The sequence below is a fragment of the Cervus elaphus genome, chromosome 1 (assembly GCF_910594005.1).
Source record: "Cervus elaphus chromosome 1, mCerEla1.1, whole genome shotgun sequence".
Lineage (NCBI taxonomy): Eukaryota > Metazoa > Chordata > Mammalia > Artiodactyla > Cervidae > Cervus > Cervus elaphus.
In genome coordinates, this window is record NC_057815.1 from 61,965,593 (window position 1) to 61,987,408 (window position 21,816).

The window sequence follows — 21,816 nt, forward strand, 5'->3', positions numbered from 1 at the left end:
ACAATTTGGGGAAGAACTGTACACATATCATGTCATATAATAGTAACCATACTCTGAAGTAAGTGTGTCAAGTTGACTATCTTAGTAATTTACCTTTTCCAATGGACAAAGTTTTCAGCAGTATTATGTGTCTTTTCTGCAGCTTAACTGCTAGGGTTTAGATATAGATGAAACAAAAGTCAGATCCAAAGCTGTCGAATATATGCCTACAGCTGGGTCCTGTGTCATTACAGTGATGTAGAAATGAGGATCTCATTGGCTCTATCACTTTCATATTCTCATCTCTCTCCCTGATCTTAAGGGCACTTTTCCAGCTGTCTGGCATCTTCTTTTTCCTTTCAGTTGCAACTCTGATTCCCGCTTCCCACTGCTCATGGAGTCCTGTTTCGTTCTTAATTAGTATCATACTGTGACTCTTGTTATTGCTTTCCTGAGTCTGTCCTCTAAGTGGCAGATACCTAAGGACTCAATAAAGATTCTAAAACAATTTCCATAGCCATATTCTCTTTTTTGAAAAACTTTCATAACCACACACTCTTCACTTCTACTCAGTTCATCTTGTCTGGTACTCAAGGCTTTGCCTGATGGAGTTGCTCACAGGGAGAGAGAGATACTGAAAGTATAGGATGTCCTAAAGAGGAACGTCCTTATGAATGTTATGTTATCATCCAGTGTTGTTGTTGTTCAATAGCTCAGCTGTGTCTGACTCTTTGTGACCCCATGGACTGTTGCATGCTAGCCTGGCCTTCACTACCTCTGATTTGCTCAAACTTATGTTCATTGTCAATGATGCCATCAAACCATCTCATTCTCTGTTGCCCCCTCCTCCTCCTGCCCTCAACCCTTCCCTGCATCAGAGTCTTTTCCAATGAGTTGGCGCTTTGCTTCAAGTGGCCAAAGTATTGGAGCTTCAGTTTTAGCATCAGTTTTCTCAACGAATATTCAGGGTTGATTTCCTTTAGTATCGACTGGTATAATCACCTTGTTGTCTAAGGGACTCTCAAGAGTCTTCTCCAGCAACAGTTCAAAAGCATCAATTCTTTGGCACTCAGCCTTCTTTATGGTTCAAGTCTCACATTTGTACATGGTGAGTTGTAACCAAAGGACCTTCTACATATTCTGGGCACTACATTCAATCAACTCTACCTTTCTCTGCCTCTTTCTCTTAGAATACACTCACTCACTAATAAGTGTGAGGCAAAAAGGAAAATCTAACAAGCATACCACTGTCACAATGACTGAGCTCCTATTAACTCTGCTTGTACCACACAATCTAGAACTCCAGGCTGCCCAGTTCCAAATGTCCCCTCTAAATACCACCTCCATCCTTCAGATTTTGTCAACTGATCCTTTCTCCTTTCTTCCTCTGAAGCAGTTTTACAGTTAAGTTTTACAAGTCACAGCCCCAAATCTCACTATCTTCAGGATGATTTTGTTAGGTAGGAATTTCAAAATTCTTCCTTAAAGAATCAAGAAATCCATGCATGGAAGCAGAAAAAATGTTGAAATATCCTTAAGAGGGTACAGCTAACTGGAACAACTGGTGATTCAGACATGAGTGTCCATGGGTACCTGAAGAAAGATGCATGGTTTATATTTTTTCTCAAGAGATTTGGAGTTATTATTTCTAGAAGTAGGATGAAATTTCTAAGAAAAAAGCAAGATTAATTTGTCTCTTTACTCCACTCTCTGACCTTTATTTTCTCCGGAATATTTGTTCCTATGTGTTCTTCAATGCATATGTCACTCAAGAAACATTAAAAAACCCACTGAGCCTTAAGTATAAAGATGCATTAATTTCTGCTTTTGTTCTCTTTCAGACTTTGCCATTAGAACTTGCCAATAAGAGCACCAGGGCTGAGAACCAGGAGCTAATGGTTACTGGTTCCAGCGAGGGGTAGGAAGAAGCAGGGAAAGTAGAGTGTCCAAGTCTAAAGTGGATATGAAGCTACCCAGGCTTTTTCCCAAGCTGTAGGAGAGGCCACAGATAACACTATGGAAGCCCTGTTTCATGAAGTGTTAAGGTTGTTAGCATTCACATAACTCCACAGAACTCAGACAGACCTGTAAGACGTGTCTCTGAAATATAGTTACAGACATTATTGACGATATCCAGAGGCAGATACCTCTTTGATCTCTGAGCATCATTTTCTTGTTTTGGCAGCTGTAGTTTTAGATACTATTTAGATGGAACTGACATCTGAGGAGCTACTTTCTGACGCACCCCTGATGCCCAATTGTGATCTCTGTTTTCACCTTCCTAAGTTATATAGAATAAGTTTAATTCCTCCCCCATGATTCCAGTACTTTTGCATGAATACTTTGTGCCCAGTGTCCATACTCCCAATTTTCATAAGTGGGGTCCAGATGATGTACTGTCAAGCTCCCCACCACCCGTTAGTCTCCCATGGACAAACTTCACCTCCTCTGCATCTCTATAATCACCAAGAAAAAAAAGATCATAGAAGCGAAGGGCAAAGGAGAGAAGAAGGTCCCAGAGCAGAGCTTTCCCCTGCACCTACTCGCCTGACACAGGAAGCTGTGACTACTACCTGCTTCCAGATTGCTTCAGCAGTACCATCCCAGGGATGGACAGGAGCAGAGACCTCCAGTGAAGAGATAGGTCTTTCCTATCTTCTGGTTAATGCTAGTATATCTTTCTTCATGCAGACTCACTGAAGATGTAAGTACAGGGTCTGACTCCACTGATATTGGAGCCTGTATAGTTCCCAAGTGCCTGGGGTAGGTACACCTCTTGGGACTCAGAGATTCTGCCCTGTGGGAACCCCTCCATAGCTGCTCCCTTTGGGGCTTTTGGTCATTTTGAGACAGGAAGGCAGGGAGATGGCAGAAGAAATTATTTGCTTTCTCTGTTGAAGAAAAGACCTCTGGGAATCAAGCCGCACATTGACATGTGCTCCTTTGGCAGTTAGTCTGTCTCCTGCAAATATCCTTATCTGTTTATATGTATTTGCATATTCACATTTGACATATTCCATTGATCCTATAAACTCACTCAGAAGTTCTCATGGGAATCCTACACATGCTTAATAGATACGGACATCCAAAATTATGCTTCTAAACGGATAGGTGTTACCTTATGGTGATGTTTATCATGTTATTTATAAAATTGCAAGACAAATTTGAAGAACATGTTGCTGAGAAAATACCATGTGTTTTTCAGAGGGTTAATATGACAGTAACATTTCCTTCTGAGTTCTGTAATAAGCTAAATAGAAGGGAATTTGAAAAAGAATAGATCCATGTGTATGCATAACTGAATCACTTTGCTGTACACGTGAAACTAACAGGACATTGTCAATCAACTCTGCTCCAATGTAAAATTTTAAAAATCTGTTGCTCTGTGTGAGTTGACTTCATTATTTTTCACTGTGGCTCAATTTCCATTGTACTCATTATCCTTTTTGATGTAAATAAACAACACTCACATGACATGCAATTAATTTACCAAATATCTTGCTACTGTCTACATCCTTGTACACCTCTCTTTCTGGACCTAGAAAGAATGTGTAGGTAGGAATGTTTTTTCACTTATGACATAGAGAAATATTTATTTTTAAATTTTTGTTCTTTCCAGGTATAGTTGATTTATAATTCTATGTAAGTTTCAGTTATACAGTTAACGATTCACACATTTTAGAAGTTATAGTCCACTTATAATAAAATATTGGGTATATTACCTGTGCTGTAAAATGTATCCTTGTAGCTTATTTATTTTGTACATAGAAGTTTGTATCTCTTAATTCTCTTCCATATTTCCCCTCCTCTTTTCTCTCTCCTCACTGGTAACCACTAGTTTGTTCTCTAGTTGGTTGGTCTGTTTCCTTTTTGTTATAATCACCAGTTCCTTTTAGTTTTTAGTTTTCATATATAAGTGATATTATACAGTGCTTTTCTTCTTTCTCTGACTTATTTCACCAAGCATAATACCCTCTAAGTCGATGTATGTTGCTGCAAATGATAAAATTTCATTCTTTTTTAATAGTGAGTAATATTACATTTGTATACGCATCTTTATTTAATTAAGGTATCAATGATGTACAGTGCATTTCCCACAATATAGTGACTCAGAATTTTTAATTTTTATACTTTATAGTTATTATACAATAATGACTATATTTTATGTGTTGTACAATACATCCTTGTAGCTTATTTTCTTTATATTTAGTAGATTGTACCTTTTAATCCCCTACTCCTATCCTGCTCCTCCCCACTGGCAACGAGTAGTTAGTTCTCTACATCAGCGAGTCTGTTTCTTTGTGATATTCAATAGTTTGCTGTATTTTTTACATTCCGTATAGAAGTGATATCATATAGCATTTTTCTTTCTCTAACTTATCTCACTTAACATAATATCCTCCAAATGCACTCATGTTGCCTCAGATTAGAAATTTTCATTCTTTTTTACAGCTGAGTAGTATGCCAAGTTCGGAGAAGGCAATGGCACCCCACTCCAGTACTCTTGCCTGGAGAATCCCGTGAACGGAGGAGCCTGGTAGGTTGCAGACCATGGGGTCGCTAAGAGTTGGACACGACTGAGCGACTTCACTTTCACTTTTAACTTTCATGCATTGGAGAAGGAAATGGCAACCCACTCCAGTGTTCTTGCCTGGAGAATCCCAGGGGCGGCGGAGCCTGTTGGGCTGCCGTCTATGGGGTCGCACAGAGTTGGACACGACTAAAGTGACTTAGCATACCACAGCGCGCGCGCGCGCGCACACACACACACACACACACACACACATTTTCTTTATGCATTTATCTGTTGAAGCACACTTGGGTGTGCAGCATCTTCTTTATTCATTTTCTGTTGATGGACCCTTGGATTGCTTCCATATCTTAGCTATTGTGAATAATGCTGCTGTGAACACTGGGGTGCATGTATCTTCTTGAATTAGTGTCTTCCTTTTATTTCTCCCAGATGTATACCTGGGGGTGGAGTTGCTGGATCATATAGTAGTTCTGTTTTTTAGTGTTTCAGACACCTCCATAATGTTTTCCACTGTGACTTCATGCATTTACATTCCCTCCAACAGGGTACATGGATTCCTTTTCTCCACATCTTTGCCAACATTTGTAATTTGTGTTCTTTTTGATGATAGTCATTTTGGGAGGTGTGAAGCGATATTTCCTCACTGTGGTTTATGATTTGCATTTCCCCTATGATAGCCGTATGAAGCATCTTTTCACGTTCTTGTTGACCGTTTGCATTTCCTCTTTGGAAAATTGCCTACTCAGTTCTTCTGTCCATTTTTAAAATTCAGTTTTTTTTTGATGCTGTGTTGTATGAGTTGTTTATATATATTAGATATTAATTCCTTTTTTATCATATCATTTCAAATATTTTCTCCCATTCAGGGTGTTGTCTTTTAATTTTATTGGTGGTTTCTTTTGCTGTGCAAAAGTATATTTGTTTATCTTTGCTTTTATTTCTTTTACTTTCGGAGACAAATCCAAAAAACTATTGCTGTGATTTATATCAGAGTGTTCTAACTATGTTTTCCCCTGGGAATTCTATAGTATCCAGTCTTATTTTTATAAATTTTATATTTCTAAAGTACACATTTAATGCTATGTATAGTGAGAAGGCAATGGCACCCCATTCCAGTACTCTTGCCTGGAGAATCCCAGGGACGGGGGAGCCTGTTGGGCTGCTGTCTATGGGGTCGCACAGAGTCAGACATGACTGACGTGACTTAGCAGCAGCAGCAGCAGCATGGTGCTATGTATATATCTCCCACTATGACTTTAGTGGCATTTCAAAGATTTTGATATGTTGTATTTTAAATTTTTTGGTTAAAAATCAATTCTTTTTTCCACTTTGATTTCTTCTCCTCATGAATTAAGAGTGTATTGTTTAGTTTTCATATATTTTGTTATTTTTTCAGATATCACTTTGTTATTGGTATTAATTTAATTTCATTGTGATCAGAGAACATACTTTGTACAGTCTGAATTCTTTTAATCATATGGTACTCATTTTATGGCCTAGAATATGGTTAACTGTCATAAATGTTCAGTGTACACTTGAAATGATGTGTATTCTGTTGTTGTTTTTGGCTTTGAAACTATGTTTTCTGGGTATTAATATAACCATTCAATTTTTGTTTGGATTAGGGTTGATATAGAATATATTTCCATTTCTATACTTATAGCCTATTTGTGTTTACATTTCAAGTGTATTTCATGTAAGCAACATTTAATTGGGTCTTCCTTTTTTTAATCCAGTCTGATAAACTCTGAATTTTAATTGGATGTTTGGTCTGCTTATTTATAATTAATGTGACTATGGCTATGGTTGGGCTTTTTTGTTTGGTTGGGCTTAAATCTATCATTTTCAATTTGTTCTCTGCTCCTTCTTCCCAACTGAACATTCAAAAAGGTTTATTCTATCTTTTTTGTGTTCAAGTGAGTTAATGCAATTTCATTTTGGGGGTTAGTTTAGAGATTATCCTACCCATTTCTTTTTTTTTTTTTTTCATTTATTTTTATTAGTTGGAGGCTAATTACTTTACAATATTGTAGTGGGTTTTGTCATACATTGACATGAATCAGTCATGGAGGTACATCCTACCCATTTCTAACTAATGGCAGCTTGCCTTCAGGTGATAGTATATCATTTTGAATGTAACAGAAGAACATTACAATAATATGCTTTCATTTCTCCCTTTCTTATTTGCACTATTACTTGTATACATTTTACAAAACTCCATTGTTATTATTTCTGTTTAAAATCACAATTATTTAAAAATACATCTATATAATAAAAAATATATTTACACATGTAGGAACAAATTTTGATGCTCTTTGTTCACTTGTGTAGATCCATGTTTACATTTGACATCATTTTCTTCCGACTAAAGAAACTGTTTTTTTTAATTTATTTATTTTAATTGGAGGCTAATTACTTTACAATATTGTAGTGGGTTTTGCAATACATTGACATGAATCAGCCATGGGTGTGCATATGTTCCCCATCCTGAACCCCCCCTCACCTCCCTCCCCATCCCATCCCTCAGGTTCATCCCAGTGCACCAGACCTGAGCACCTTGTCTCATGCATTGAACCTGGACTGGTGATCTGTTTCACATATGATAATATACATGTTTCAGTGCTAGTCTCTCAAATCAACCCACCCATGCCTTCCTTCACAGAGTCTAAAAGACTGTTCTATATATCTGTGTCTCTCTTGCTGTCTTGCATATAGGCTCCTTGTTACCATCTTTCTAAATTCCATATAGATGCGTTAGTATACTATATTGGTGTTTTTTGTTCTGACTTACTTCACTCTGTATAATAGGCTACAGTCTGATTCAAATGCATTCTTTTTAATGGCTGAGTAATATTCCATGGTGTATAAGTACCACAGCTTCCTTATCCATTCGTCTGCTGATGGACATCTAGGTTGCTTCCATGTCCTGGCTATTATAAACAGTGCTGCGATGAACATTGAGGTACACGTGTCTCTTTCAATTCTGGTTTCCTCGGTGTGTATGCCCAGAAGTGGGATTACTGGGTCGTATGGCAGTTCTATTTCCAGTTTTTTAAGGAATCTCCACACTGTTCTCCATAGTGGCTGTACTAGTTTGCATTCCCACCAACAGTGTAAGAGGGTTCCCTTTTCTCCACACCCTCTCCAGCATTTATTGTTTGTAGACTTTTGGATAGCAGCCATTCTGACCGGCGTAAGATGGTACCTGATTGTGGTTTTGATTTGCATTTCTCTGATAATGAGTGATGTTGAGCATCTTTTCATGTGTTTGTTAGCCATCTGTATGTCTTCTTTGGAGAAATGTCTGTTTAGTTCTTTGGCCCATTTTTTGATTGGGTCATTTGTTTTTCTGGTATTGAACTGCAGGAGTTGCTTGTATATTTTTGAGATTAATTAAGGAAAGTTCTTTTACAAAATAAACTTTGGTGAATGTAGACTCATAAAACAAATAAACTGGCAAAATTTGTGGTCACTAGATAGTAATAAATGCTATGCAGAACAGTGATAACTTCTAAACAGAAAGGAATTAGAAAATTGTTTATGTTTGGGGGGAATTTTGTTGGATACTGTTTTAAATATCGTGGTCAAGGAGACTGAATGGACCAGAGGGAAAGACCTATGTGGACAGAGCAACAAAAAGTAAGAAATCCCAAAGGCAGGATGTAGTTTATGTTTTTAAGAAAGTGCTTGGGAGGCAATTTAGATGGTGTGGATTAAAAGAGGAGTTCAGGGAGGTGAATGAATTCCATCTAGAGGAATAAATGTCTCTCTCTTCTGGGCTACCAAAGTGTCTTAATCATGTATTTCAATCAAACTGTTGTGACAATTCAGTACAATTAACTTTACATATTTTTGTGTTTTTCAGTAGGTCATGTGCTTTCAAAAAAACAGGCTGATTTTTTTTAGTTAGTTTTCTAGTTTCTAATACTATGGTGAATATAAAATAACTTTTATAAATATTTTTGAATGCTTAAGAAAAGATGTTAAAATGTAACAGCTATTTTAAACACTTTTAAGCAGTTGCTTTTTAATCTTATATTTACTCTTCCAAAGTCAAAGCTCAGTCTTTAAAAGCTATTTTGCTTTGGCCACACATTTTTTTTTAATCTTATTTTATTTATTTATTTATTAGTTGGAGGCTAATTACTTTACAGTATTGTGTGGGTTTTGCCTTACATTGACATGAATGAGCCGTGGATTTACATGTGTTCCCCATCCTGAACCCCACTTCCACCTCCCTCCCCATCCCATCCCTCTGGGTCATCCCAGTGCACCAGCCCTGAGCACTTGTCTCATGCATCCAACCTGGACTGGTGATCTGTTTCACACTTGATAATATACATGTTTCGATGCTGTTCTCTCAGATCATCCCACCCTCGCCTTCTCCCATAGAGTCCAAAAGTCTGTTCTATACATCTGTGTCTCTTTTTCTGTCTTGCATATAGGGTTATCATTACCATCTTTCTAAATTCCATATATATGCGTTAGTATACTCTATTGGTGTTTATCTTTCTGGCTTACTTCACTCTGTATAATGTGGCCACACATTTTTAAGTGAGCATAGATTTTTTTCATCTCCACTAGTTCTACTTGGGTGAAAATTAGAAACAGAATATTAGGTCTGATGTTTGACTCATCAAAATTCATGACCCCTGGTCTGGCTAGCATGATGAGAGATGATACATCTTTATCCTTTGTGTCTGCCAGGATACCATGGAATGATAAGAACTAGGATGTGACTCTGTGTAAGAGGAAACCACACAGTTCATATCATTAGGCAAGAACAGGAAGAAGATTAGAACTGCATTTCTACATCCCAATCCTTGCTTTTCAGTTGTGATTTTGAGTGTTCTTCATGGAGAGCAGCAAGAACATAATTACTTTCTGCTGTCACTACCCTTTCTCAATAATTTCCAAATCCCCTGCTTAATTTCCTGAGTTCGAACACCATAGACAATTGGGTTGAGAGCTGCAGGAATGACATGGTGGAGGACATTAAGTAAGACAGGAATATCAGGTGAAACCTTTTTCTTGGCCAAATGGGTAAAAACAAAAACCAGCAGGATGGTGCTGAAGAAGAGGATAAGGATGAAGTGAGAGCCACAGGTGCTCAGAGCTTTAGCAGCTGCTCCTTTTGTATGGAGTCGAAGGACAGCTCGGAGGATGAAGATGTAGGAGAGGAAGATGAGGATGAGGTCAGAGCCCAGCAGGGTCCAGGCTAAAATTAATTGGTAGATTTTGTTAAGAGTGATGTTACCACAAGAGAGCTTGGACACGGAGAGGTTGGCACAGATACAGTTTTCAATTATATTTTTTCCACAATAATGGAGCTGTGCAGAGAGGATGGGAATAGGTGCAGTAAGAAATGTGTTTCGGGCCAAGATGAAGACAAGAGCTCTTGCCACAAATTGGTCCGTGATGATAGATGGGTAGTGCAGAGGCTTGCAGATGGCCACATAGCGGTCATAGGCCATAACTAAGAAGGTGCATGATTCCATGGGCAGGAAGCTATTCATGATGAACATTTGGAGGAAGCAGGCAGAGAAGCTGATGGGCCTGAGATCAAACCAGAAGATGGCCAGGACCTTGGGGATGACAGTGAGGCAGAGCGCCATGTCCAACAGGGGGAGCAGGCTGAGCAGGTAGTACATGGGCTCATGCAGAGAGGCCTCCAGCCGGATGGTGAGCAGGAGGGTGGCGTTGGCCCCCATGGCCAGGAGGAAGAGGAGACTGAGGGGCAGGGACAGCCAGTGCTGCCAGGTGGGTGACCTGACAAAACAGTTCAGGAGGAACTCAGAGACTTCAGTAGAGAGGGAGCTGTTGTTATAAGGCAGCATTGGCAGTGACTTCAGGGAGGAAGACGTCTTTTGGGAGCTGAAGATGAGAGAAGGTGTCAATTCTACCACAGACTGTCATGAGTGTGGATTTAGCCTATAATATCCTTGAAGATATGGACACAAGCCACCTTTTCCACTCTTATTCCTTGTGTCTAGCACATTTTTGACACACAGAAGTGGCTAATAAATTTTCATTGAATATATAAATAAATGTTTCCGATGGTTCTTTCATCTATGTGTCATCTTCCATTGTCTCTTGTGTGAATGTTGGAGGGCACTCACACAAGTCTGTTTGCTCCGTTGATGTTTAATGGTTCAGAAATTAGTTAAGTATCAAAGAAAATCAAAGGCTGAGAAAACATTATAGTTTAAAGTTTAAATGTGTATAAATGCATTATAAAGTGTAGATGGCATCCACAATCAAGTTTTTAAGGGTGTAAAAGATGAGAGTATGCAGAGGTATGATTGATTGTGTACATAGCGCAGCTCCCTGATAAAAATTAATAAAAGCATTTTTAATATTATGTCTAAGTCAAATCTCTATCAATGCCCATCATCCATCCCCACACCCATATCCTTACCAATACCTATGCCCATAAATACCTGTGTCCATATGTGTATTTAAATGCCTTGAATGGATTCTGGAACAGACAGAAAATAAAGATTTGTCAGATTAAGGACCAAGTGAAATTCAGACATTGAAATAAAACATCATTGTTGGCTTTCAACTGGGGGACACTGGTGGCATTTCATGAAGATCACAACCAGTTTTCTTACTTAATGGAGTTCAGGGACAGAAGATAAAATCCAGGTTCAAGCAGGGTGTGAATCTATTATGTGATCTCCCATATGGTAGGACTTTACAACACTACATCCTGAATGGTGTTGTGCACTAGAAATAAATCCCCACCTTCATCTCCACTCCTCATCTGCACTGGGAAATTCTAAGGAAATAAACTACTTCAAATCTTATTACTTGGGAAAAATTTTCCCTGTAAATTCTGATGTACAAGCTGGTCCTATGTGACTGTGCATCCTGAATTCACACCAGCTCTTTGGCTCAAAAGATATTTACAGTTATTCTGGATTATGAGCAGTGGCATCAGAAAACAACAGGATCAAATTCAAATCCTTTTTGAGGAACAAATTTTTATCTCAGGCCTCAAAGAATTTCAATATAGATGTCTGAAGAAATTCTTTGCAGTAAAAATATTAATTTGAAAAGAAAAAAGATTAGGATAAAAGCCCAGAAACAATAGATCATAGAATTTGACCTACAAAATCTTGAGATATTCATTATTTGATGTGAATATTGAAACATTTTTTCCAATGACTTTTTAAAAAAAGAAATGAGAGATAATCTTGAAAATATAAACAAAAATAATATTTAAAAGAAGAATCAGTTATACCTCCTAGAAATAAAAATATAATAATTAAAATAAAAAATTTAAGAGACAAGCTTAATAGCATACAAGCCATAATTTGAAGCATAATTAGTGAACTAGAAGATGGGGCTTCCTTTGTAGCTCAGTTAGTAAAGAATCTGCCTGCAATGCAGGAATCTGCCTGCAATGCAGGAGATCTGGGTTTGATTCCTGGGTCCGGAAGATCCACTGGAGAAGGAAATGGCAACCCACTTCAGGATTCTTGCCTAGAAAATCCCATGGACAGAGGAACCTGGTGGGCTACAGTCCATGGGGTTGCAAGAGTCAGACACGATTTAACAACCAAACCCCAGAAGATAGAGCTGGATAAACTTTTTAAAGTGAAGCTTCAGTGGTACATAGAGAATGTAAAAGTGTAGTTAAAAGTAAGGACATGGGATTCTGATAGATGTAGTCATTTTATGTTTATTGTCTTACTTTAATTAAGAAGATCAAATCTGGGAACTTCCCTGGCTGTCCAGTGGTTAAGAATTTGCCTTTCAATGCAAGGGATGCAGGTTCAATCCCTGGTTAGGGAACTAAAATCACACAAACTTGTGCGGCAACTAACTTTGTGCACTGCAACTCTGGGGTCCATGCTCCACAACAGGAGAAGTCCCCAAGAGCTGCAATGAAGACACAGTGCAGCCAAAATTAAAAAAGAAGAAGAAGAAGGTCAAATCCAGGGTTAATATTTTGTTCAGAGGTATAAAAAGTAACAAGGCTTATTTGAAAAATAATCAGACATATTTGAGAAAAACAATATCAAAAATAAGAACTCAATTAATGCCTTTAACACTAGATTAGAGACTGCTAAGGAGGGTCAGCAAATTGTCAGAAGGGAATCAGAAGAATCAACTTAGACTGAAGATGAAGAGAAAATAAAAACAGATGGAAAATGCTGAAGAAAGTGTAAGAGGAATTGAGGCTAGAGTAAGAAGGTCTAACAAATAAAATCCAAGTTCCAGATTGAAGAAAAGAGAGAAAGGTGTAGAGGCTTTGAGCCTTTCAGAAATGATGATATATATCAATAACCAGAGCCAAGAGGTCCACTAAATCAAATGGGATTAAAAAAAAAAAAAGTATACCCAGATACATCAAGATATAACTAAAGGTAGAAACCTAGATAACATGGTCTAACTTCTAACACCAGAGATGAAAGGATGATCATAATGGTATGACTATTTTAATCAGAAGAAGCCATGAGTGCCAGGCCCCTAGAACTAGAAGTCCATCTTCCGAGTTGCACATTAACTCGAAGCTTCTTAGCCTATATTTTGAAGAGTATCTCTTCTCTACAGTGCCCTCATGCCTCTCCTCCTTAACTCTCTGTATTCATATCATTTATCCCTGTTTTCCCCAATTGTTAGGTTACATTGCATAGGTTAATAAGACTTCACTGCTCATTTTGTTGTTCCAACAAGCCTGTAGACAGCTTCCTTGGAGCAACAACTGTGATCTCTTAGGCCATTACACCAGGGACACTTCTTAATGATTTGCCCTGTAAGATTATTGTTCTTGGTCTAGAGAGCCGCACCTGTGGCTCTGACCTGTGCAGAGACTTTTATCAATATTATTTTGGGGTGCTAAATTAAAGTATATATAGAAAGTATAGGAATTTTCATTAATATTAAAAAAGTATTGAATCTGTTGTCACATTTTTTTTTCAAAGGGACCTGAGTGAAGCAAGAAAGAGGGATAAGGAGTAATAAATAATAACGATGAGAGTGAGAAGAGCATTGAGTGGAAATGGTACTCTAAGCTTGCCTCCCCTGGGGATCTATGTGGGTCTGGAGAAAGCTGTGCATGGTGAAGTGACTCTAATGCAAATGAATGGAAGAGAGAGAGAGAGAGTAGAAGTGAGGGAGAACAGAAGCATTATGTGCCCAAAAATATGGACGGTGGAGAGAAGCTACAGAAAGAGAATTCTAAAATTACTACAAAATAGGTAGGATTGAGAAGAAAGAAGACAAAGGGAGTCAGAGAAATAAAGGAGAGAGCAGCAGTGGATCAGGTAATTTTATGAAATGAGAAAGGCAGTAAAAGGCAAACTAGTGAAGATTCCTAAGTAATGATAATCAAGGGAGTGTGATAGGAAATGCTTTTTCTCTTTCAAATCTGCATTCTCCCTCATGTTCTCAAAAGAGTTCAACCAAGGATTGTCAAGCTCTCTCCAACATGATACTCTGGTGCAAATTTATGAACTCCCACAAGGACCAAACCTCTCCCCAGCACACACAGACTCTGGGCTCAGCTTTGGCATCATCGTCTTCATCTGGCTCAATGCCACTTCTCTTTCTCAGGTCCCTTCAAGTCCTGTCCCCACACTCCTTTCCTAAAACTTACAGTTCTTCCAACTGCAAACCCAGTTTTATTCCCAGTGCAGTCCCTGCTTTAGCGAGGGGTCCGCTATCACAGTGGTGACTTGGTGCCTTCATTTTCTGCTGGAGCAGACTTACTGGATGGAGACAGTGATCTCTGCCAGGGAGGGAGAGTTCTGTCTCTGTCTGGCTCTTCTACACTCTGGCTTTAAGAAAGGAGAGTTTGTACTTGAGTTTCTACTTCCCCAGGGAAAGACTGCCTTGTTGGCCCTTCAGAAAATCAAGAGCCCAGAATCTTCTTATCCCACTGGGAGAAAGATTTACTCTCAGTTCTACAAGATCTGTTTTCCCTAAGCAGTCAATAATGCCCCAAAGACATAGCTGGAGTCTCAGAGTTAATTTTCCTGGACCAGTTAAATGGATAAAATGGGATACTTAGGAAATAAAGGCATGATTAATTTTAGAACACCAAACTCTAGGGTTAGAAGGGTCAAGACAAATAGCTTTGATATCAATGAGTATCAAGTTCTGATTTTTCAGAAATGTATTGATAAAAATATCTATTTTTTATCAGAAATATATATTTTTTAATCAAAAAAGTATTTTTCTTTTTCAGAAATGTATATTCCAATGATACAAGAGAAGACTCACACATGGACATAACCAGATGGTCAATATCAAAATCAGATTGATTACATTCCTTGCAGCCAAAGATGGAGATATCTTCTGTCTATACAGTCAGCAAAAACAAGACAGGGAGCTGTCTGTAGTGCAGATCATGAACTCCTTATTGAAAAACTCAGACTTATATTGAAGAAAGTAGGGAAAAACAAAGAACATTCAAGTGTGGCTTAAATCAGATCCCTTATGATTATGCAGTAGAAGTGAAAAATAGATTCAAGGGATTAGATCTGATAGACAGAGTGCCTGAAGAACTATGGATGGAGGTTCATGACACTGTACAGGAGTCAGTGATCAAGACCATCCCCAAGAAAAAGAAATGCAAAAAGGCAAAATGGTTGTCTGAGGAGACCTCACAAATAGCTGAGAAAAGAAGTGAAAAGCAAAGGAGAAAAGGAAAGATATACCCATTTGAATGCAGAGTTCCAAAGAATAGCAAGGAGAGAAAAGAAAGCCTTCCTAAGTGATCAATACTGTTCATACTGTTCATGGGGTTCTCAAGGCAAGAATACTGAAGTGGTTTGCCATTCCCTTCTCCAGTGGACCACATTCTGTCAGACCTCTCCACCATGACCCAGCCATCTTGGGTGGCCCCACACAGCATGGCATAGTTTCACTGAGTTAGAAAAGGCTGTGGTCCATGTGATCAGATTGGCTAGTTGTCTGTGATTGTAGCTTCAGTCTGTCTACCCTCTGATCCCCTCTCTCAGTGCCTACCATCTTACTTGGGTTTCTCTTACCCTGGACGTGGGGTCTCTCTTCATGGCTGCTCCAGCAATGCGCAGCCACTGCTCCTTACCTCTGATGCCCATGAACAGTATGAAAAGGCAAAAAGATAGGACACTGAAAGATGAAATCCCCAGGTCGGTAGGTGCCCAATATGCTACTGGAGATCATACGGAGAAATAACTCCAGAAAGAAAGAGGGGATGGAGCCAAAGCAAAAACAACACCCAGTTGTGAATGGGACTGGTGATGAATGGGACAGCAGGTTTCGATGCTGTAAAGAGCAATATTGCATAGGAACCTGGAATGTTATGTCCCTGAATCAAGGCTAATTGGAAGTGGTCAAACAGGAGATGACAAGAGTGAACATCGACATTCTAGGAATCAGCGAACTAAGATGGACTGGAATGGGTGAATTTAACTCAGATGATCATTATATCTACTACTGTGGCCAGGAATCCCTTAGAAGAAATGGAGTAGCCATCATGGTCAACAAAAGAGTCTGAAATGCAGTACTTGGATGCAATCTCAAAAACAACAGAATGATCTCTATTCATTTCCAAGGCAAACCACTCCATATCATGGTAATCCAAGTCTTTGCCCTGACCAGTAATGCTGAAGAAGCTGAACAGTTTATGAAGATCTACAAGACTTTCTAGAACTAATACCCCCAAAAGATGTCCTTTTCATCATAGGGGATGGGAATGCAAAAGTAAGAAGTCAAGAAACACTGGGAGTAATAGGCAAATTTGGCGGGGCAAAGGCTAATAGAGTTTTGCCAACAGAACGCACTGGTCATAGCAAACACCCTCTTCCAACAACACAAGAGAAGACTCTACACATGGACATCACCAGATTGTCAGCACCGAAATCAGATTGATTATAATATTTGCAGCCAAAGATGGAGGAGCTCTATACAGTCAGCAAAAACAAGACTGGGAGCTAACTGTGGCTCGGATCATGAACTCGATATTGCCAAATTCAGACTGAAATTGAAGAAAGTGGAGAAAACCACTAAACCATTCTGGTATGACCTAAATCAAATCCCTTATGACTATACAGTGGAAGTGACAAATAGATTTAAGGGACTAGATCTGATAGACAGAGTGCCTGGTGAACTATGGATGGAGGTTCGTGACATTGTACAGGAGACAGGAATCAAGATCATCCCCAAGAAAAAGAAAGGCAAGAAAGCAAAATGGCTGTCTGATGAGGCCTTACAAATAGCTGTGAAAGGAAGGGAAGTGAAAAGCAAAGGAGAAAAGGAAAGAAATACCTATTTGAATGCAGAATTCGAAAGAATAGCTAGGATAGATAAGAAAGCCTTCCTCAGCGATCAATGCAAAGAGATAGAGGAAAACAACAGAATGGGAAAGACTAGAGGTCTCTTCAAGAAAATTAGAGATACCAAGAGAACATTTCATGCAAAGATGGGTTCAATAAAGGACAGAAATTGTAGGGACCTAACAGAAGCAGAAGATATTAAGAAGAGGTGGCAAGAATACACAGAAAAACTATACAAAAAAGATCTTCATGACACAGATAACCATGATAGTGTGATCACTCACTTAGGGCCAGACATCCTGGAATGTGAAGTCAAGTGGGCCTTAGGAAGCATCACTATGAACAAAGCTAGTGGAGGTGATGGAATTCCAATTTCTCTATTTCAAATCCTAAAAGATGATACTGTGAAAGTGCTACACTCAATATGCCAGCAAATATGGAAAACTCAGTAGTGGCCACAGGACTGGAAAAGGTCAGTTTTCATCCCAATCCCAAATAAGGGCAATTCCAAAGAATATTCAAACTACCGCACAATTGCACTCATCTCACATGTTAGCAAAGTAATGCTTAAAATTTTCCAAGCCAGGCTTCAGGAGTAAGTGAACTGTGAATTTCCATATGTTCAAGCTGGTTTTAGAAAAGACAGAGGAACCAGAGATCAAGTTGCCAACATCCGCTGGATCATCAAAAATGCAAGAGAATTCCAGAAAAACATCTATTTCTGCTTTATTGACTACACCAAAGCCTTTGTGTTTATTACAACAAACTGTGGAAAATTCTTAAAGAGATGAGAATTCCAGGCCACCTTACTTGTCTCCTGGGAAATCTGTATGCAGGTCAAGAAACAACAGCTAGAACCAAACATGGAAAAATGAACTGGTTCCAAATCGGGAAAGGAGTACATTAAGGCTGTATATTATCACCCTGCTTATTTAGCTCATATGCAGGGTACATCATGTGAAATGCCAGGCTGGATGAAGCTCAAGCTGGAATCAAGATTGCCAAGAGAAATATCAATAACCTCATAAATGTAGATGACATTACCCTTATGACAGAAAGTGAAGAAGAACTAAAGAGCCTCTTGATGAAAGTGAAAGAGGAAAGTGAGAAGTTGGCTTAACTAAGATCACGGCATCTGGTCCTGTCACTTCATGGCAAATAGATGGGGAAACATTGGAAACAGTGAGAAATTTTATTTTGGGGGGCTCCAAAATTATTACAGATGGTGATTGCAGCCCTGAAATTAAAAGATGCTTGCTCCTTGGAAGAAAAGCTATGACCAACCTAGACAACATATTACAAAACAGAGAGATTACTTTGCCAACAAAGGTACGTCTAGTCAAAGCTATGGTTTTTCCAGTAGTCATGTATGGATGTGAGAGTTGGACTATAAAGAAAGGTGAGCACTGAAGAATTGATGTTTTTGAACTGTGGTGTTGGAGAAGACTCTTGAGAGTCCCTTGGACTGCAAGGAGATCCAATCAGTTAATTCTAAAGGAAATCAGTCCTGAATATTCATTGGAAGGACTGATGCTGAAGCTGAAACTCCAATACTTTGGCTACCTGATGCGAAGAACTGACTCATTGGAAAAGACCCTGATGCTGGGAAAGATTGAAGGTGGGAGGAGAAGGGGATGACAGAAGACGAGATGTTTGAATGGCATCACCGACTCAATGGACATAAGTTTGAGTAGGCTCTGGGAGTGAGTGATGAACAGGGAAGCCTGGCGTGTTGCAGTCCATGGGGTCACAAAGAGTCAGACACAACTTAGTGACTGAACTGACTTTCAATAAAAATATGCCTTGTGCTTAAATTTAATCCTGTGCACTTCTATGTTGACAGTTTCTAGTGACTGTAAAACACTCAAATCCATTCTTTAATCTTTTCATGTGTGTGACCAATAGTTCTACTTGAGTGAAGTTTTCAAGAAGCCCTACTCTTGTGACACTTTTAATGTAAAAAAGATAATTTCTTTATCTAATTGCTTATTTAGCAATACACTACAATTAGTGTGTGACTGTTCAAAAGGGTGGTTCATCTTCTCTTACTGAATTTTTCTAACTATCCCCTGTTCCTGTGACCAAGTGTCCTGGCTCAAGGTTAGATAGAAGAAAATTCAGCTTCCAGCTCTTTCATGTGACAAGTTCCTTAAATCATCTGCCTCATATTCCTAATTTGCATACTTGTTGTGAGGAATAAATGTGAGCATGTTAGAAGCACCTGACTGTTATTACATTGTCATTGTTATCTATAAAATTTGGCTCTCTAGTATCTTTTGTATTGGAAAGCTATTAGTCAACATAAAACTTGAAAGAACTACTGCTTCTCACCTTGGAGCCTCTTTCACAGAATTGCCTATATCAGATGCAGTTTGATCTCAGATTTGTGCCTACCATTTGAAGCACTTTCACTTACACTTGTTGCTTTGTGCTTATTTTCTTTTTTGTAGTTGTATTTGCTCATAGCATCTTAATAAACAGTGGTCTCACCAGAAGTTACATGTGCTTCTGACTGTAAGGCAGGGTCATCACTTTTGAATTACCACCTATCTCTTGGACTTTACCCTTTCATGCACCACCTCTTCCAGTCAATTTTTACAAGCCATACAGGTAGCTTTTAAAGTTGGACATTCCCAAATCTGTCCAGATCTTTTCATTTGATTGATAACCAAGATATAATTAATTTAATAATATTTAAGTGACATAGGGCTCCTTTTTATCCTGTTGGATTGTTAGAAGTGAGAGGACTTTTCATGCCAATAACTCTCTATCAAAGTCAGTTCCGGGAAAACAAATGACCACTTGCATTTCCAAAACTGTTTTGTAATCATCATGTCTTTCACTTAAGACTCTTTCTTACATAAATTGCAGTTTATGTGATTTTAAAACATTTATCACTGACACTCATAAAAGCAAGGTTAATTTAGTATTTTTTGAGAGTTTTTGGATATCATTACCTGACATCTGGAAATTGCAAGATGTCAAGCCAGTCTTGCTAAGGACCAGTGAGTGAAAAAGCTAACAGAGGGTGTCCCTTTAAAGAAATGCCTTGTATAATTGGCAAGCTGTTCCTTTTTAGACCCTTTCCACTGGAGATTCTTACTTGCTATATAACATCAGAAAAACACTAAGAGGCTCAGTTTTATTATTTAAAATTTTCCAAGCCAGGCTTCAGGAGTAAGTGAACTGTGAATTTCCATATGTTCAAGCTGGTTTTAGAAAAGACAGAGGAACCAGAGATCAAGTTGCCAACATCCGCTGGATCATCAAAAATGCAAGAGGGGTAAGGAGGGGGCATAAATAATGGCTCCTTCTACCAACATTGTTGTTCAGTTGCTAAATCGTGTCCAACCATGGGACAGCATGAATTGCAGCACACCAGGCTTCTCTGTCCTTCACTGTCTCTTGGAGTTTGCTACCAACATTACTTGAATACTTTTAAAACTTAACTAGCATGCTCTTCTCTCTTTTTTTTTATCTTCATACCAACACTATGAAATAGGTTATATGACCTGACCTATTAAATACTAATAGTCAAAAAGGCTAAGTAAATTGTTAAACATTGAAAAACTAATAGTCAAAGAGGCTAAGTAAATTGTTCAACATTGAAAAACTCTTCATTTGAGAAGAATATATTCCTTGAATTAATATTTATATTCCTGCAAATCAAACTTTGAGATCCTGAAAGCAATAATAAAATTCTATTTACTTTTGTAGCTTAATAGTTAACAGAATTCCCAGACACAGGAGATGTGTGCTCAGAAGATATCCAAATCATAGGAAATAATAATCATATAATCTGTTTTATATTTCATCATTATTGAATAATGCTTATAAATCTTTAACTTATTAGCAAAGCTATATTTGCATACCTTACACTGTGACACTCTGAATCACAAAGATAAGTGGTCAAGTGTAGATTCATGGGGATAAAAAATTAGGCATCTCTTAATATAAGAAAGTGGTTAAGTCACTTAGTTGTGTCTGACTCTTTGCAATCCCATGGACTGTAGTCTGCCAGACTCCTCTGTCCGTGGGATTCTCCAGGCAAAAATACTGGAGTGGATTGCCATTCCCTTCTCCAGAGGATCTTACTGACTTAGGGACTGAACCTTGGTCTCCTGCATTGCAGGCAGATTTTTTACCATTTGAACTACAGGGAAGTTCTATGAGAAATATAAGAAAACTCTGATAATTGTCATGCACATGAACAATAGAGGCATAAATCTTGTCCTTTTGTAATGTGATTTGGTTTAGTCTCTTTGCAATCCCATGGACTGTAGTCTGCCGGGTGTCTCTGTCCATGGAATTCTCCAGGCAAGAATACTGGAGTGGATTGCCATTCCCTTCTCCAGAGAATCTTCCTGATTCAGGGACTGAACTCTGCTCTCCTGCATTGCAGGCAGATTCTTTATCATTTGAGCTACAGGGAAGTCCTTTTTGCAATACACTTTGCAAAGAAAACCTTATCGACTAAAAGAGAAGAGACAGAATGACAAAGGAAGCCAACAATGTGCTTGCAGGTTGAGAGAGAACACTCAATTACAGAAAAGCCAATAATGAGGTTGAACATTCAGAGAAAATACTCAATCGCAGACTAGCAATAACCTTCTAACATTAAGGCCTGAAATTCATGTCTTTGTCTCCAATATGCTTACTTCTGTGGATAAGAATAAGAACACATTACACATTATACGTCACAGCTCACAAAGTACCCACAGTTTTATTCTCAAGAATATAAAATTTATGTCATGTTAACAGTTATATGCTTATGAACATAAATTTCTCACTTTAGAACCTGCCTAAGAAAACTCAATATTTTGGGCAAAATAAGATAAGTGTGGGACAAAAGGAGAAGGGCTAAGGAGATTTCTGATGAGGAGTGAGAGAAAGAGAAACTCTAAATGCAACTTCAGCTTTATTAAAGGGGACACAGTCAGTTCATCCAGTTTGAGATTAAAATTTAAAGATATGAACTTCAGTCCACTCATTTATTACTGATTTGAAAACCATCCTACCTAGTTGTCTTAA

At 38.4% G+C, this 21,816-nt stretch overlaps 1 protein-coding gene across 1 annotated transcript; it reads right to left on the reverse strand.

Moving 5' to 3' along the window:
• Nucleotides 1-9,390: 9,390 nt before the first annotated feature.
• Nucleotides 9,391-10,350, reverse strand: LOC122701952 (olfactory receptor 56A3-like). Its single transcript, XM_043915440.1, has one exon. It carries the CDS (start codon nucleotides 10,348-10,350, stop codon nucleotides 9,391-9,393), a length of 960 nt encoding a protein of 319 aa, XP_043771375.1.
• Between the last annotated feature and the right edge of the window lie 11,466 nt (nucleotides 10,351-21,816).

Bases quoted from the DNA above. Each gene is read 5' to 3' on its own strand.
- LOC122701952 (XM_043915440.1), bottom strand. From the start codon at position 10,350: ATGCTGCCTTATAACAACAGCTCCCTCTCTACTGAAGTCTCTGAGTTC.